At 37.6% G+C, this 19,891-nt stretch overlaps 1 protein-coding gene and 3 long non-coding RNA genes across 7 annotated transcripts in view; 3 read left to right on the forward strand and 1 right to left on the reverse strand.

Moving 5' to 3' along the window:
* LOC105686041 (glycogen synthase kinase-3 beta) overlaps positions 1–19,514 on the reverse strand; it is a 31,057-nt gene extending 11,543 nt beyond the window's left edge. The window contains exon 1 of one of the 4 annotated variants that reach the window (XM_012400594.3): positions 18,042–19,514. In XM_012400594.3, coding sequence (XP_012256017.1) covers positions 18,042–18,126 — 85 coding nt within the window. In that variant the 5' untranslated portion in view covers positions 18,127–19,514. Of the gene's footprint in view, positions 1–3,724; positions 5,499–14,260; positions 14,280–18,041 lie in introns of those variants that run through there. The other 3 variants (XM_012400593.3, XM_048660260.1, XM_012400592.3) reach the window with 3 other exon arrangements.
* LOC125502239 lies at positions 6,229–7,051 on the forward strand. Its single transcript, XR_007280104.1, has 2 exons — positions 6,229–6,840; positions 6,922–7,051. It is a non-coding gene; the product is annotated as an uncharacterized LOC125502239 (long non-coding RNA).
* LOC125502237 lies at positions 7,540–8,356 on the forward strand. Its single transcript, XR_007280102.1, has 2 exons — positions 7,540–7,906; positions 7,969–8,356. It is a non-coding gene; the product is annotated as an uncharacterized LOC125502237 (long non-coding RNA).
* LOC110116998 lies at positions 14,286–16,567 on the forward strand. Its single transcript, XR_002305675.2, has 3 exons — positions 14,286–14,432; positions 14,599–15,076; positions 15,255–16,567. It is a non-coding gene; the product is annotated as an uncharacterized LOC110116998 (long non-coding RNA).
* Positions 19,515–19,891: the final 377 nt, after the last annotated feature.

The following is a 19,891-nucleotide window of genomic DNA, read 5'->3' on the forward strand; positions in this document are numbered from 1 at the left end:
ACTTTTAGATACATATCCAGTACTAAAACTGTCAAGTCTTTCTGAGGCAACGCGAATTTAGCATGCTGATTAAGTCGTACCTATACGTCTTTGTCAAAAAGGGTTGATATCGTAGACAAAGTTGGAGCGGGAAAGGAAAGGTTCGAAATAAATTTCAATTAGGAATCTATCGAAAAGCTACTAAGAAAAATCAGCTCATCAATTCAACAGTCATATAAAGCATTACAAGAATACGAGAATACTGGGGGTACGATCTATACCGAATCCGATGCCATCGCAATTGCATCGCTGCAGTTAGAGATTCTAGGCAAGGAGTGTGAGAATCAAAAGAAAAAAAAAATGTTCACTTTTTAAAAACGTGATGTTTATGCAACACGAGATATTTCTTAATAAGTCATTAAGCTAATTATTAATGTTCCATACACGCGCTTAGAAAGTAATTAAGACTGTTGTCTATTACAAAACAGTCATTTTTATGAAATCGGATAAAACTGTATGATATAAAATTTCAGGCTATAACAACATGACGGATTACACCATTCCCTTAACAGAATCAGAGGTGTATCTGGAAAATAATTATTTCTAATTATATTCTGAGGTTTCCGGTAGCGATGGCCGTTGCTATTTTAACATCACGCTGGTAGAGCTGCACCCTCTGAGAGGAACAGCGCGAATCCACCCGTTGTTTGTTTTTCATTTAAATTGTTTCTAATAATTGGCCTCGTCAACGTCGCCTTGGTAAGTAGAACAAAATAAGTCAAATTACACAGCTGACAGTTCAAAGATCTATCAAATATAATTAGAGACTTTTCTAACACGGAAAAGAAAAAGAAACGAGAAAAACCAGCTGGTCGTACCCTTTGTAGTTTTGCAAACGACTATAACGTTCGAGAGAGAACAAAAAGGGAATAAAAAAACTTCAAGCATCCCTCACTAACAATTGTGTATCATACGCGTTGTTCTAGTCCAGATTTCAAGCTGTTGTGAATTTTGAATAAACGCAAGATTTTCTAAACATTTGTTTCAAACTTTTCGTCAATTCCTGGAGAAGTTATAGAATCGGTACAGTTGAGATCGTCAATTGATATTCAATATGAAGGGCATCAATGATTGTAAGAGACAAATTGCACTGCAGTGTAACATATAATATTATGCACATGAATGTGAGGTCGAATAATTTACTGAAAAATAATATAATTGGCGAGGAGAAACTTATTTTGGCGGACTATGAAATGTCACTATGTTAAGCTGCCAAACCTGATGAAGTGTAAATAATTTTAGTTTCACTCCCAATGAGTAATATTATTCGTTGTAAATTTTCTAGTTGCAAATTCAAAATGTTGTCGCCAACGCCAGCAGCTGCTGGAAGTTAAATGCAATTTCGATAATGATTAACGTGTTTCTAATCACATTAATTAATCTAGTATATGATACAAGTTCTGAGAATGTATTAATATAATTAAAATCTGAGAATATACGCGCCGCGGGTATAAGATAACATTATTCCGTGCCTAATTATGTGAAATTTCAACACAGGTTATTTTCGTACACAATTATGAGACTATCGGCAAGCTTGAAAAAAAAACGAAACAGAAAAAATATAATAAATCCTCAAAAATTTCATACCAATACTGCCCGCCGTTATATTTCTATTACTTTGTGCGTTTGATATCGCTATTGCTTCTGTTGCTTTCATTCGACGGTCATGTTTTTTAAAAAATTATATATTTATAGATTATTTTTTTCGCTGGCCTAAAATTCATCGCTCCATCTTGTCGGCTCGACAGTTGAATTGATAAAATGTCCGCACGGACGGAGCTCGCACGGCGAAACAGGAGAATGGGAAGAAAAAGCGAATTTCGAAAGTATGAAATTTAATCAGCAATGATTAGAAATTGTATCGTGATGAGAGAACACCTAACCATGTACATTATTTGAACGTTTTTTTTTTTCCATCTAAAACCGTCTGAACTCCGAACGATAAAAACTTGGTCCGCTGCGTTAGCGATGAATAAAATACATTCCATTTCAAATGTCAAAAACAATGAGCTCATTATTGCTCAGACGCCAACATTTTCTTGCTAGTTTATATTTAATAAACATTGGAATACAATAATGACAAACTCTCGCGGTATAATGAAGCATTATATTACATATTTACAATTCCTCTAAGCAACGCCGCATACCTACTTCCTCTAATCACGTATAACCGCAAAAAAAAATTAATAATAATCCTTCAAGGCTCGCAATATCTAGCTTCCTGTCCTATATGTAATTACAATCGCATGATGTGGTACACCATTTCAAAGATTTTTTTTTTCTCCTCTTCGTAGACGTGCTTACACAATCTTATTCATTATAATATACGTATGTAGTGTCAGGATACTGAGTAAAGTGCAGCCTAGTTTTCACAGATCTCTTTGAGCAGGGGGGTTGAATACACAGGGCTAAAACGGAAAGAGAGAGAAAAAAAATTCATCTCGTTTTGCGAATAATTTTAGCAACGTAAACTGCGCAAAGAATAGAGTATGAAAGACGACGTCTAGATAGGTGGGTAAGCGCAAGGTGCTCAATTATTATTACCTTCTGACCTAAATTTTGGTACATTCGCGTTGAAAAGAGGTCAAGAAAATTTTGCTCACTGCCAAATCGACACGGTATACAGGCTACAGTAATTAACCTTGAAAAAATTGAGAAAAAAAAACCCGAAGTTCTCGGAGATTATCAACTCTCACTTTAATCGTATTTCCCAATAAATTCGAACGTCATGCACTACGATAAAGTCACGTGTTGTGGACTTATACGCTGCTCATAATTGCGATGACGTGATATACACATCAGAAATTTTCTCCAACCCATATACATATGTATGCGTATAATATTTGATTCGATGAAGTTAACCGATTTCACCGCCCGCGCCGTTTCTAATAGTAAAACTAATCGCAAATATCTGCATTATTAGCGTACCTATAAGATACATGTTGATATCGTATCGATATATTTGTTATGCGTACATCGTCGTACGCATTACACATTGGAAAACTTCACATTACCTACAACTTGCCAAGTTATGAATCAACGTATGCAAAAACGAATGAATATTCAAATCTTATACCTTCGACGATCGGCCAAACTTGAACAAAATTTTGTATTCTATATACGTACGTACGCTGCATGTACGTTATAAAATGAATTTTTCACGAAAGGAATAATTCTGTACATGGCGAAAATAAAAGAGGAAGAAATAAAAATTGTTATCAAGTTATAGTCGAGTACTTCTTACTCTGCGCGCACTTAATATGGATCATATGGTGCGTATGTATAACATCAGTCTAAACGTGGTTTTCAAAATGATTTATTATATTGTTTAATAAAGGAATCAACTATCGCATGGGATTTCATGATATACCGAGTGAAATGTGGATGTTTTTTAGTCGTGTACACTGCAACTGTGGAATATTTTCACAGACGCGGAGCAAACGTCGATCTTGCGTCACCGGCGATAAGGATATAGAAGACAATCTCTCTATTAGACACATTCTTACAGGGATGCTGCTATTTTAAATTACTACCCATAAATTGAAATAAAGAGTAAATAACGGATCGTGATCGTTGATATTATACGGTACCTGTCCGTTTTGAAAATTATTAATATTATTGTTCTAACATTTTTTCTACTATTTTTATCGTCTCCCGAACAGAAATATAAGAATAAAAAACTCACGTTTCTTGGTACCGAGATTTCTTAAAAATTTGCAGATCTTTTTATAGGTACTATCAGCCTTGCTGGTATTGTTAAGTTCCAGCGCGCTTTCCGATGTTACTTTATCACTTTTTTGACCCAAGGGACAAATTTTTCTATAACGCCACTGATCCTGCCGTGGTTCTGACCAGTCCAATGTATTCGCAGGTGCCATATTGGAAAATAGATGACAAATATTTATAAGATAATAAAATAGAGTATTATTCACGTCTCACGATAATTATTACAATTATTTTTTCCTCTTACGTATAATATTTTTGGTCTCTCTTTCTCTCTTTTTTTTTTTAAAAAAAACTTTCTTTTCTTCAATTACGTACTTGTTTTAATAACACCGATATTTTACTAATTTATTTTACATTTAATTTTTAATCAGTCTCTTAGTGGTATGTTACAAAAACTAACGATAAAAATGTATGTGAAAATAAATTTTCCGTATAGATAATAAATTTCGATTCACTTTTTGCGCGAAATCCTTCTTTTCCAAGCACCTGATTTATTCGTTGTTTTATTTATTATTCGAAGCCAGATTATTTTTTTTTCGCCGCTCTTATATACCATCCACTTTAATTTTTCCGAATAGATTTTATGAAAATATTTAAGAACATATAATCTTGCAGTTTGGAGCCAAATATTTTGTTAGCGAATCGTTCTATATTTAGCTACCCATGGAACAACCAGATAACAGCAAATACAAATATTTATTCACTTTTCGTTACCTCGAAGACTGTCAATGATTTTTTTCATCCTTTTTTTCTTTTAATTTCAAGTCAGACTTGAACGAAAAAAAGAAAATTAAAAAAAAAAAAACCACTTATATAACATTAATACGCAAGTTTGTTCTTCCTACTATGAGACAGAATTAATTAAACTTATACGGTTTATATCAGCGGTATATATAACGAGACAACTTATTCGCTTAAGAAATTTATCTTCCAGCAATATTTTCAGCGATAAATTAATCAATTTTTTATTTCTTTCCCCCGTACGATCATAAGTGTTTCATGATACGAGAGCACGTCGAGGGAAAAGAGATGAGAATTATACGTATAGACAGAAATTTTCGCGGTTCACGCACTTTTATCAAAGTTGGTTTTTATCAATATCAAGAATTCTTCCACGCGATCCACCTCCCCCGATGCGGCCAGCTGAACATTTTATTATGCAGTTTGAGGTACACTTATGCTGCTACACTACTAACGATAACGACGATAACATAGACCGTACGATATGTCCGGAGAGACGGCGCGTATTTTACAATTAGAAAGACACTCGCGTTGCACTTGCGACGCTATTATTAGATGCTTCGATCATCTGAAAGCTATACTCATTGTCAGTTTTTATAACTACCCTGCATCATTAACGATTTTTCGTTGCCGGCATGATGTGCACGTATGGATAAACTTTATTCTTAATTAAATCGCGAGATGATAATGCAAAGTCCATTGTACATTTGTAATTTTTATGCACGTACACATGTGTGCATCACAGAATTGATTTCATTTCGTATTATAAATCGGATCGTTTGCAGAAATTTCGCGTTGTACGAGAAAATATCACGTCATGCATCGTTATAAAAAAATTGCAATTCGTTTCTGATTCACTTTTTTCAAGAAACCGTGGCAATTAATCTATCGGAATAAAAATGCTAAAAAAATTTACACGTTTCATGAATGAATAGATTTATTTTTTTGATTTTATTTCATTTTTTATATCACGTTTTTTCAATGCGAGTTTACGCGTCAACGTTTTCACATACGTACACGCATATGATTACATATGACTATTCAATAATTAAAAATTAACAATAATAATAATTTTCAAACTGTCGTTGGGTTAAATAACTGTTAACAATTTTAGGTCAGTTCTGGGCGACCTATACGAGCGCGGCGAGTGCTCACCGATCTGATGATATAGCGACTGAGGGAAGAACTGTTCGCTTAGGAAACACAAAGAGAGAGAAAGAGTGAGAAAAGAGGAGTCCTCCTCAGAGTTGAGTGGGGAGAATAGACTCGAGTCATGTTGGAACACACATGTCTTGATTATAGGATAAAAATAACCGCAAACTACATTCGGATTGTGAAGATTAAATGTGATGTTAAAACGAATTTCCCTCGGCATTTCCTATGGATATACACGTCAAAAATAATTTCTCCTCGAATCAGATCCATCACCGTCGAATTACCTATTTTATCATGTCCGCACATCGCAACTGAACTGTGTACGCATACATTGGATGCGATTTTTTTCGATCACTTTTGTTTATTTATTCATTTCAGTCTTTGGTTCTCACAGTGAAATTCCTCAAGATTTATAGGCATAAGATATACACCGCGTGCAGCGTACCAATGTGTGGAAAAAAATATATCTACGTAGAAAATTACGTACATTTTCATCCATACGCCTCCGAAAAACAACCACATAAAAAATATAAAATATAAATAAACATATAATTTATCCACGTTTTTGTTTTTGAAAATATTCGAAAAAAATAATAAAAAAAAAAAAACAAAAAACAACGTGACATAGAAGACTTCAAAATCGATCATTTATTTTTAGGAACGATCCTCTGTGTATAATTTAATTTCATTTTATCTAATTTAATTTTTTTCTTTCGCTACAACTCGTCATCGTGTCGTCACGTGGAGTATATTCCTGTACCGCAGCGATATTCATTCGAATGAATATCTCCATTAGTTTCCGGATTCCTATATATAAAGGCGTTTCACATGATGTACACGTATATGTTCATCGATAACATCTGAATTTAAACAAGTAAAACAAGCACGTCGTTATTCGTACCAAGAATCAAGGAAGCTACGCATCCGATTCACGTTTCATATACTCGTTACTATGGATATACGTCACAATTTAAGGATAGCACACCCGAGAGTACCACCTAATGCACGTACACGTCTATACGGGGGTATATCGTTGATTTACATCTACAACAATCCAAGAAGTAGAAAAGAAAAAATAGGATACAGATTTCCGCTTGACAGCGTACCGGATCTTGTCTCATGTACTTTTCCTTGTTAGCGTACAGTAAACATTTGATAAACATGTTATAAGATAGATTTGTGAGTTGAACCGATGAAATTTAATCACATTTGTGCCAACTGTACGTACATACAAGTATAACAAATATAATTATTTTGCAGAACGTTAACTGCAGCTGCGTTCAACATTTTCTGCTGCAGGTAGGCGTGTTTATGAAGATTATGGAAAATTTGTTCATCTTGTAAATCGTACGTTGGAAAAGAAGAAGGAAAAAAATATAATTGAGAAAAAGAAAAAAAATACATCAAACGTAGGACGAATCGAATGGAAGAGGGAAAAAAAATGCGCGACTTCCATGTATGCATATTTGGATGAGAGGACAGCGCGCGCGGCGATGTTTGAGATTAGAATTTTAAATTAAAATGCAGCTGCGTAAGAATGTATGTTGTATGCGGGCGTCGGTGTGCAAGACGTCATACCGCATTGTGGGTAGGTGTATAAAATAAATAACTTAATGTCCAGGAAACGAAATATGACGTTTGTGGTATAATTTGTTCGTGGTGTGTATTCGTTATTCTTAATTGATTGTCACGTGCTGATGGCCGTAAGAAGGATATAGAATTGTATATGTAATATGCTTATACCTCGAGCACGGAATGTTACATACACGAACTTCGGACCGTTTCGACGGGTCCATCTCTACATTAATTAACGAAGAAATAATTCGAGTCAATTGAACTAGGTACAGCTGGGAGAACGGGGAACCGCGCGCCGAGCAATCCCTTCATTGCTCGTAGCTTGCTTATGATTAGATCAAAAGTTTACTCTCGCAGCTTATAACCGCAGTTAGAGCTGTAGTTCGACTTATCTTCCCTTTGTCCGTCGCGTTGCATTCTGCAGCGGCGTATGAATTGGAGTGTATAGCTGATGCTGGATGCAACAGTGGTGTATATCTGTGAGGTGAAATGAAACGGAACAAAATGAAACGAAACGAAATGAAATGAAATGAAATGAAATGAAGTGAAGTGATGTGAAGTGATGTGAATAGGGTTCGTTCACACTCAATCTAGTTTAGTTGAACGCTGCAGCAGAATAGGAAGGAGGCTGGCCTGCATCCAGGTCCCGGAGCATTAATAGAATCTCGAAGTGAGACAACCGATTAATCGACTCGGTCTATATTAGCACCATAATTGTTTATTTTGTTTCAGCTCTTTCATTTTTCATTACATCCACCTCCGACGCACTTCTGTGCCTCTTCAAAACCAAAATCCGCCATCATCAAAACGCTTCGAACGATCGAATTCTCGTATTTAAATAAACCACGTCAATTTTTTCATCGGTAAAATATGCCCAGTCCGTATCCAACCTACTCTGCACGTCGTTCGTGGTCGATCGACGTGAACGGAAGAACCTACAGTAGGTACGTACGTGCAACGCAACGTATGACGAAAACGATGAGATATGCGTCATCGTACCGTTACAAAAATATAATTATTACATCTATAGCATATGTATATATTATAAGAATTACGTAAGGATATTAAAATTATCAAATATGTTCAAAACACGAAGATTGAAAATAAATTATTCAAACAAGTCACACACGGTACAGCGGAAAAATTTGTCTCCGTTGTAAAGGTACAAGATGATTCCAAAAAATTCGGAATTTCTTATATCAGTTGTCCAGATATTTACTCTTTCGAACTCACATCCAATCCATATTAACAAATGGTTCATATTTTCGCAAAAATATTTTCGAAAATCAATATTTTCGTGATTAATGTCGTTATTTTTCAAACTAAAACATTTTTGCATGTCCTCCATTTTGTTTTTCTGCTGAAACTCGGTGTCAGTCGGTATCAGAATTATTCCGCCGACGAATGCACGTACAGAGATTTCTCAACTCATTCTTGCCGTGCAGAGAATATAAAGAGTCGGAAACACGCACACTTCGATAACAAAAAACGAGAAAATACATAAATAAAATAAAAAGACAATTTATCGATAACAACGATGGTGGTAAAAAGTCAAATATACGCATACGATTTTTGCTATTCCGAGAGCATCGTGGCACATACGCGACGAAGAAGTGTCGAGCCGCGTCATTGCAGTACGGTATAATAACGGTTTCTAAAATAATAATTTCCAAAAGAAGAGCTGACACGCGACTGCAGAAATATATCTATCTAAAGCTACGCACGTATATATGGTACACGGGTGAGTGAAGTTTAGACTGGTATATAGCGTAGGTGTGTACCTATATACGTGAGAGGGTTTCTACATCTGACACTAATTGTTTCCTTCGAACGACAGCTTTCCAGAAAATTCTCACTTTTCTTCGTTCCAAGTACATGTGCGCAACACATACCGGGAATATAACAAAGAATTTGTCCCCAAAATATATCTACTCCGTATAACTACTCCGAAACTTTTTACTCGGAATATGTTCACATATAGGATTCTGTTGGATTTTGATTTTTTTTTTCTTTCTTTCTTTCATCTTTCAATCTGCCATATTTTCTTTTCAAAACCAAACCCGAACACATGTCGCCACGTATGTGATTCACCTATGAGCCACGGGGTCAGCTGATTATCCGATCGGTGTTAATTTTCGACGTATATGGAGTGTAAAAAAGAACTCAGAAATATACCAACGCACGCATCTATAAGTAAAAAGATTATCATCCCGCGAAGTTAAATTACTATACACACGTCACATTTCGGTAAATATTTTGTCATTTTGAGCGGTGGAATTATAATTATTTGTTCAACTCATATGCATAATATATGGATGTGTTTCTGCATCGATAATCAATGATAAAATTGAATCCCAAATTTTTTTTTCAATACAGAAAAAATAAATTATGTAATCGTGAACAAAGTTACGAAAGATTACACTCCTGTATTCGGCACACATAATTGGTGGAGATGAAATCAATCTATAACATGGACAAGTCGAATAAGAATACATTATTCCAGAAAATAACATATTACATAGTTCGATCAAAACTGCATTTGGAGACAATCGACCGTCGCGCGCGTTCTTAATTTTTTCTTTGGTGAATCGAAGAATTTTTTTGTTCATTCGTTGAATCGCGGATCGACTTAATCGCACACCTGGTCTATATTTGATGTAACGTTGTTAAGGGTTCGAGGTATGAGGGGGCGGTGGGGTCGTAACGGGGTCACGGGTGCTAATCCCACGGGAGGATATACCTTCTGGATCCCGACTTGCCCCGGTAAAGTTTAACGATTTCCCTCTCGCCGGTATAGACGTGTTGCGCGTGCACGGGACGTACGTCGAGAGAAGTGTAAAAAATAAATTTAGAATCTTTGGTGTCTAAAATTAACGGACATTGTTTAAATTTTTCATGAAAATTTACAATCGCGCGATAAACAAATCCACCGGGGAATATATATTCTACGATATTTCAAACTCGTTAAACAATTAATTTACAAAAATGATGATCGCCCGGTTATGGCGTACATTATAGAAAAAGGTCTGCGATATTTACGTGGGATATACACCTCTTTGAATCTTGATGCGAATCATACGAACAAAAAAACTCATAATGATCATGATGATAAGAATAAAATTGCGATATAGTGGTACACGGCTAATAATAGAACAAAACCAGTTGTTTTCCCTCCAGGGCAATCTGCGAAAATAATGTACATACACATACGAACGTACGTACATAGTCTGAACTGAAATACGTATACACATGTACACAGTGGTGCCATCAGGTATAATGTATACGTACGTATATAGAAAAAACCTCCCACCATAGTTATTATAAATGGAAGAAAAAAGAAGAAAAAAAAAAAAAAAAAAAAGGTAAAAAAAGAAAAGAACCGAGACTGTATTCGGACTGATCTCTTCGTAACCCGCAACCAGATAAAATAGGTTCTATCCAAGCTGTCATCCGCATTCAGCCGGGAACCAGCTCTGCTGCCGCGCAACCAAATAAAAAAGTAATAATTAATGTATCTGAAAAAAACAGATGGGTTTTGAGAAAAAAATTCTCCAACGAATACATGCAATGCACGTACGTAACGTCAAATAAATTCATTAAATCGTTCTCCAATAGGCGTCGTGGAGGATGTGATTTTTCGTGGGCAAATTCATATAATTGCAGCTGAGAATCAGCCATTACTCCGCACGTATACGTACGTGCCTATAAGTGTAACATTTTAGACGTTAATATACGTGGTCTGTAACTAATTACCCGTGTATATAGGTATACAGGTAGATGATTGGATTAAGACTTGACGCGGCAACAACGATCGGGTTTTATTTTTTGCATCAGCATCAGCATCAGCATCGGCGGCGGCAGCAGCAGCAGCGGTAGCCACGCACGCGATGCCCTTCACCTTGGTCCTTGGACCCGAGACAGAGAAGAGACGACCGGAAGAAATGATATCCCTCGATACGTATAGATATAGATATGTAACGTGTAACCCTGCCTTACTTCCGGTTGACTACTAGACGTGACCTCGAAATAATATGCATATACGCGCATGCATGTGTCCTGTGCGATACAACGAATGGAGAAATTTTCATCGGTTTGTTTTGTTTTTTTTTTGGCATCATCTTTTTTTAATCGACTGTGATTCGAGTACCGCTATACGGTCAATTTCGTCTAATCTCTCAAGAGTTCCTTTGTGCGATAAGATGTAGTTAATCTGCGGAACGCATAACGACTATCCTCATTACAGTTTAATGCGGTAACGAGCATAATTGTGGCAATCGTTGCGTTGACCGTTTCAACTATTCCGCATTATTTCTATTTAAATTGTTGTCACGATGTACGCGCGGTATTAATGTACGTGTATACCTCTCGGCCCACGACGACGATATGCTAACGAGACAACGAACCGCGATGAATTCTATTCTTCTCTCTCGACGAGTGAGTCAAGGAGAGCGAAAGAAGAAAAGAAAAAAATTAGGTAAACCGGGTTTAGGTATCTATGAAAGACCAGGCGCACGAGGAGAGGATCAGAGGAGGCGTAAAACACGCCGTTATATTTTAAAACATAAATTTGCGTGGGCGTAGAAAATATGATGACGACGTGTAAAATAGAATTTCACTGTATATTTGTAACGTTCGATGTTATTTCCAGTTAGACATATTTAACCATGGATGACGTATTCGGTGACGAATTCATTTTCGCGCCAAATCCTACGATCGCGCGATCAACAATGAGTGTGTGATGATCGAGGAGTTTTCTCTAACGTGGAAGTATGGAAGATGAAAAAAAGATGAGATGAGTATTAGAAAATTTCATCGCGCATTTTTCTTTTTCGTTGAATGGGAAATTCGACACTGTACTTGCTAGGGGACAGGTGATTCCGAATGAAACTGAAATAACAAAGCGGTTAATTATTATGAATGCGTCGCAATTGGAGTGGAAAAAAAAAGTTCTCAGAAAAATTTCGATCTCTTCTCCGTGATTTTTGCGGGGCCATAGGTGTACTGGAAATTTTTCTTATTTACAGCGAGCCGACGAAGTACCCGGTATGCGGTGAAATTATAGCGTTAAAAAATTATTAGAATTTGTGTAATAAACTTTAATTGGCTATTACTTGTAATAACGCACGTTAAAAGCGAATATTGTGAGGCGTTGACGTAGAAAACAAACACCCTATTATTAGACCGTGGAAGAAAATAAAAAAAAGGTAATAAAAAATAAGCAGACGATAGCGAGAAGAGAAGATAAACTTTACGCGAAAGCACAACATTTGTTAAGATATTATAATGACCTATATCGAAATATCGAATAGCTGTTGCACTGACAATGAAAATGAACGTTTCACTCGTCGTAATTGACATCGAATGCAGGTGATTGTTTGTTTATTTATATTATTTTACTTTTTTTTTCTCGTCATCGTCGGGGCAGGTAATATCATCGAGGCAACCTGATTGACCTGGTATTAAAAGTCGAGCAAATATATGACGATCTATTTCTAGTTATTTGGTTTATCTCGGTGTTCTCTCACATGCAAACGTGTGGAATAAATCGAAGCTTAAACGAATGGGAATAGGTACGTACAATGGAAGTAAATTCTCAAACACCGATGTACATACCGAGTGGAAAAAAATTGAATTAGACGACAGTGGAGCTTTGCAGACTTCGTAAGTCGCGGCGTCAAAACTACCCTAGTGCGTCATAGGGTGAAATGTTCCGGTCGCATTAGAAAAATTGATGAAAAAGTGGTCTGTTTAGAAAATGGATTGTTCGGTAAATTGAAATTAGTCACCATTTAACGGTGTCCCCGTAAAAGAACCTTGAATTCTAGATCGAATTCGTTAACCATATTTCCATCGAAACCAATGAAAATGGTATATCGACCGGGAGGGTTGTTACTACCATCGCTAAAAACGTTCCAAGTTTCTCTGCTAACTTTCGCCAAAGGGTTTTGCGGCGCGCAGTTATGTCAGAATATCCGCGGTGCAGCTTTAACGTAAGGATTCCTAGTGACGTAATGTGTAGCCTTTTGTGGAAAATGAATATTTCATGTACAAATGAAACTTTTTTTTCATCGTTCTTATTCATGCCACGTTACGTGTCGCTTTTCTTCCACATCTCCTTTTATTTCGCAGCTAGGACGAATGTTACAGATCGCATCGAGGTTTTCACCTTTTTTGCCTCTCGTCCAGGTGTCGGAGATTCCGAGAGAGGATCTCTGCATACTTTTCTAATTTTAAATACCAAATTTCAAGACAACGAGAAACATGTGTTAAACATCTGTGTATAATGTCGCAATCTCATGATCCACCCCAAAAATAGGGCGTTAAGTTTACGCGGCGCAACGCGACGAGAGTATTAAAGAACCATGTGCTTCTAGCCGCGAGAGGCGGTATCGACTCGGAAAGATATCTGTTTTATCGACGCGACTTAATGTCAACTTGACGTAGAGGCGCCACCTGTCAAGAGGGGGATCTGTCACCCAGTATTTCTTCCCTTTATTGTTGGTCCGGTAGCGAACTAGCGATGAACCAACCGACCTGCTAGCGGTGAATTTATTCAGCCTAGAAAACTTGTCGGCGATCAAACGGTCAGTGGTTAGTCGGTTGCAAAAAACGAAAAAATAATAATTCGGAATACCTAGAGGCTGAGGAAACTATGTAATTTCTGGAAACGCATAATTTGTTATCGAAGCGTACAATTTAGAGGAAAATATTTCCCTCCTTTTCAGCTCATTTATTATCACGGTATATCCGAGGACGACGCAAGCAGCGTTAGGCTCCGTGAAGCAACTAGAGAACTTATAAACGGCGGCCATCATTGCACTCGTAATGACCAATGGCCGCCCCTAGACGTTCCAGCTGATTTTACTATTCCTATGATGAATATATCAACTGAGTCCACGATACACCATTTCTGCTCTGATTCACACACTGTTCCCGCACGGAATACTTCGTTGGAATATTTATCAATTTTTCACAGCTTTTAATTTCAAAGAATAATTATAAAAGTATCACGTATCATAGATACCTATGCGTAGAGTAATAGCCTGGCAGCAGAAGTCACGTGAAGCATGTGTCAAACGGTCGTCCGTCCTTTTCGTTATGCCTGACGTACGCCGTCGTACCCGATAGATCGCAATAGTTTAATTACATAATTAAGAAGCTAAGAATTTAATTCGTTCTAATTAGGGGGAGCCTTGGTAAGATTCAACGACGTTGTGTCTACATAATTTAATATCGCCTACCGGTGTGTGCTTCGATATTTCAGTTTGCGCAAATTGTTTAAATTAAAAACGCGAGTGGGGGATGCAAGCGAAGTGCATTCCGCTCGTTAGGTAATCTCAACCATATCCGTTTGTTTGACAGGTGCACACGACCTCTTGCGCGTGGAATCCACGAAGGAATGAACGAACGCTGGTCGATTCCGAAAAAAAGGCATTAAACTGTAACTCGGAACACGGAGCTTATGAGTATTGTAAAAATTACCGCCTACGGACGGAGACCTTCTGGGAACGGCGATATTCTTTTCCGTTGGAAAATCTAAACGCGAGTCGCAGGTACTCGTGGCCCGATGTTTTCGACTCGGATGATAGAGCGATTGCATATCTTTGGATCAATGCCGTTCTATGGAGCAAGATTCATTTTCTGACATTTCCCAACGAAGTTTCGTACTCCGAAGTAAACCCGCTCCACGTACGTTACATTCCATGAATTCAACCCAGAGCAGCAGCAGCAGCAGCAGCAGCAGCAGCATCCCCCGGTCATTCCTTTGTCGCCATATTTGAACAGATCGTAAAGTTAAACGTCAAAACTACGCAGACTCGTGGTTGCCCTATAGTAAAACGTAAGTTTTTTAAAGATGAAACGCGATGTCTGCCCGGATGCGTAGTAACTACATGTACCTACATTTTTTTCTCTCCTCTTTTTCACTCATCTTTATCTCAACGATATTTCTCTACTCTACCTTTTTTTATTCACTCTACACTTCTTCTAATGCTCTATTTTCAAACACTCTGTTTTAGATCAACGTCGTCTGTTTCTTGCCAACGGTGAACAAAATTCAACTCAACGGTAGTGGTGGCACAACTTTCAATAATTTCCAAAAGTGTACTCCATCCAGTCCGACTGCGAATTCGACCACCGAATTCGCGGTGTCAAAATTAAAAGAAAACAACTCGAATTTTATCGAAAGCAGATTATTAACGTAAAAATTGAAGTACTTTTTTTTTAATGAGACGTTGTTAAGCTGAACTTGTGATATAATATCTTAAATTGTTATCTGTACGGATTAGAATCTACAATCACATCGCGTCGCGATATGTTGGTTCGGGGGTCAACGTATCGCCAAATAAGTTTCGGGGTAGTCTGACTTTGAAAAAATACACGAGTATAACTCAACTGAGTAGTTGTTCGTTCGAAACTATCTTTATCTGTCATTGGAACGATCGCGTACGTAATGCGTGAAATAGTCACTAAAATGAGTCAAAGATATAGAAAACATTCACTGACACTGACCACGCCAAAAACGCAAGTATGGGTGTTTGACACCACATATGATAAACCGATCCGAGGTTACGGCAGCATTAAGAGTTGAGTGTCATTGTTCCGAGGCGGGCATGAATAAATTGTTTTTTCCGTATCAAGTATATAAAAGTAAATGAGTTAAGTACAATGTGCATGCGATAAACGCGCAGAAAGTAAATATGCGTATCACGTACGAAATCAGCGATTAATTTATTTCCTAAATCGATGAACTATAGACGTATATAGGAATCAAATGACGTAGATTGTTTTTTCGTTTCCTTTCTTTCTATCAGAGCGAAAGAAAAGAGGAAAAAAAAAGCACGAGAACAAAGCGATTTACTCGATTATCGGAATTGGCTAATTGATCGGCCGCGAAGGAAGTTGAGTATTCAAATGTAACCTGAGATTGTTACTTCTGCAGTAGAGTGACGTTTGAAAAAAAAATCATTTCGCCCACGCTCAACCGAATGGCGATCATGCAAATGAAAGTTCGATATTACGTTTGTCAGCATTGATATTTCTATGTTCATATGATTCGAAAACTAGTTTCGCCTACATTCAAAATGTTCGCTAATCGACGAGCATTGGCCAGAGATCAATGCGCATTCCGAAGAGTTCGTTCGAAAAAGTTACTCATAAAAAAACCGAACTAGAAGATGGAGAAAAAAGGAGTAATCTGCGCGCGAGAACATAGAAAACCAAATAAATCACGAAACAGAAAAAAGCCGTTGCGCTACACGTGTCCCGTTTAAAACACGTATCAATGTATGTTTCTTGTTTGGATTAATATATTTTTTGTTTATCTGCGTTATCAGTTATCACTACAAGTTATTTATCATTTTATTCCTCTCTTTTTCTCTTTATCTCCCTTTCTTTCTTTCTTTCTCTCTTTCCTTCCACGACTTTTAAATTTAAATCATCGGCACACGACGACGGTATGATATTTACTACGTAGGTACGTACGTACATACGTATTAGATGAAATGCACGTTCAATCGGCAACGACGATTGATAGATAAAGAGAAAGAGCTGTACGTACGTATGTACGTACATGCTCGACGAAAGATTATTCGCACCCACGTATGTAAATTGAATGACAAGTTGAAATAATCCCAACACATTATGCCTACGATTCAGAGAAATTAAATATCATGTGTTTGACTACGTACAGCCCTTATGGTTTTCAAAATATCAATAATTTTCTGTCACGTGCACGAGTTACGTACACAGAGAGATGCTCATTGAATTCGTATGTGGTACTGACATGCACCTAGTTACGTGCTCGATCGAATATAATAATGTTAACAATGATAACGATGATAATAATACCAATAACGGCGTGTGATCATCACTGGTAAGCGATTGATTAACCGCGCGCAATTAAACTATAGAAATAAAGAATTTCTAATAAGATTGATCGATCGACGGTATACATATGAAACCATGAGAAAACTGGATAACTTTATGCGGTGTAAAGAGAATAGAAGAAAAAGACGAATAATTAAAAGCGATATGAATTATCGTTTTCCTTCGTGATTCGATATCGTGGGTATACATTACCGGTATAATTATTGTCATTTTTTTTTTTCACCTATGCAAACGCGTAACATCGGCTGAAAGCGCTAAACTTGAATTACACACGGTGCCTCTGCGCGGTGTGGTTAAATTAGTGTAAATTATTAGGTCTCTCTTTCTTTCTCTCCTCTCTTTTGTAGGCCACGACAAGTGATCGAGGCATTGCGAAATTTGATATTATATATGTATAGGTGCATATATTTTTTATACACGCTATACATATTTTTCGTCGACGTACGATCAGCAAATAATGAAAATAGGGGCGTATTGACCCAGTTACGTATAGGCAAAAAGTTTGTGCGCGGGGATTAATATGCCTAAATACAGGTAGGTAAGTACAAATTCGTAGTACGGTAAAACTATAACTACACGGCGAAATAATTAAGGCATGAGAGTCGGGCAGGGGCAGGCAAAGCGTGGGGTATATATCTACGGTATACATACCTACACATATAAGTATTATATATTCGGAGGTGCATAGCAACAACAAAACCCGTAGGCATAGGGTACTTTAGGTGAGGTAGGGCGCGTTTCGTGCGTGAGTTGTGTTGATGCTGGTGCCGATGTGCCGAAAAAGTAGAACATGCGTTGTGAGGAGTAAAGTTGAGAGTTTGGTCCAAGTTGACCGAAAGATTTTTTTAACCATCAGCGACCAGCGGACACTACTCATTGGACGGAATGAACTTTGAATTAGTGGATGAGGTACTCACTGCTAATTTTCATGCCGCCCAAAGGCGGATTTGTCGGGGGTTTGTTACCCTCCGCGAAGGACGTGGTTCTCGGTCTTCCGCTCATCCTAAATCCTCCTCCCTATAATTTTCTTCCTCGATACGCTCCTGGCTCGTGGAACCCCTCGCCGTTTGCGTCTCGTAAAAATTCCAAAAATTATTCCTCGTCGCGGACATCAATGACACCCGATATCACATCGCACGAACGTTTTTTGATGTATATGTTTTTTTTTTCGTAGGTTTTTCTTATTATTAATAGTAAGATTATTAATACTATTATTTAGACCTTTCGTTCTATTATAAGAAACCTAATAGTTTATTGTAAAAATGTTGAATTAAAAGAGAACTGATTATTTTTTTTAACTTTCGATTTAATTTCAACCAGCGGTCGGTGACTTGACAATTAATTGTTTCAATGTTATTCACACGATCAGTTTCGTCGTAATTTTTGCCGTTTTCGTCGTCGTCGTCGTCGTCGTTGCCGTCGTTGTCGCCGTCGTCGTAGTCGTCCTACCTTAACCAAGTTTTTGAAGGACCTATGTTTTTAGAACGGATGATATTCGACGCGCGGACAAACCTATATAGCTCTATATCTATACAGCGCAGTCGATTCGTGCTGGGTTGGGTTTGCTGCTGCTGCTACTGCTGCTGCTGCCTACCAGCACACGGCTTGGTTATGGTCGATTTTCATCAATTTCCAACCACACTTTCCTATCGAATTTTCTAACGATAGAAAATTTTCACCATAAGATACATTTACGCGTATTATCCACTATTTTTCATCCACTGCGTTACACCCACTGATTTACTACTTATCGTTCTCTTTCTCGGGTTTCTTCTTTCTTTTACTTCATCATACACGGTATCTTATTAATTTGACTCGATTTTTTTTATTCGTGTTAATTCTTACTCTCCTCTCCTCTCTTTGTCTCTCTTCTCCCTCTCTTTCTCGCTGTGTCCACGGCAACTTTTTTTCGCGCGACCTATCCGAAGTGTCTCCGATATTTCCTCGCGCTTCGCGTGTGAGCAGCCCGTTTGCAGAATTACCTCACAACTATCATCCACTAATATTGATTGAGACGATTTACATATTTTAAATTATTTAAATCCACTAGAGCCCGAACATTTGCGAGGCGGTATTAAAAGGAAGGATGAAAATTCAACCTCTTTCCGACGTCGGGAACCACACCAGCCACAAATTTTTCGATGCCTCCTCAGACATTGACCCGTTCGGGCGAGATCGGCCCACTCGAGCTGAGGCGGAGATACGCGAACGTGACGTCAGCGACTCCCACCACGCACCGGGCCGAATAAAGCCGAACGATCGACGCGACGCCAGATGTTCGGATTTCGAACTTGACTTTTAATGGAAGAACGCTCGGCGCCATTTTCGAATCACAAATTCAACCGCTAATGATTATGAATACAGTGTCTCGTTATTTTTCAGTCTGCTTTCAGATACGAACCCTCTCCTATTGATTAACTTGTGTATCTACACAACTGATAAATGACATATCTGTGGATCTCTGGCTGAGATTTTATGCTGCAGAAATAAACCGTTTCCCCATCGATATAATAATATGATTGTGACGTAACGCTCTACCCAGAAATTTATATCGGTGTATCGTATATACGAGTCATTTTCGCTAAAGACGGCGCCTCGCCTTTATTGAAATTTTGCCTCGATTTAAATAACAAATCTACATCTCAAACGGTCTATTCGCACGATTACTCGATAACAATTACTTTTTTTCCCATGAATTATTCTTCTAGCAGTAAATTTCAAACCGGTCTAGAAAATCATTGGAGATTCTATGGGGATAATATAGGAA

The sequence above is a fragment of the Athalia rosae genome, chromosome 1 (genome assembly GCF_917208135.1).
Source record: "Athalia rosae chromosome 1, iyAthRosa1.1, whole genome shotgun sequence".
NCBI lineage: Eukaryota > Metazoa > Arthropoda > Insecta > Hymenoptera > Athaliidae > Athalia > Athalia rosae.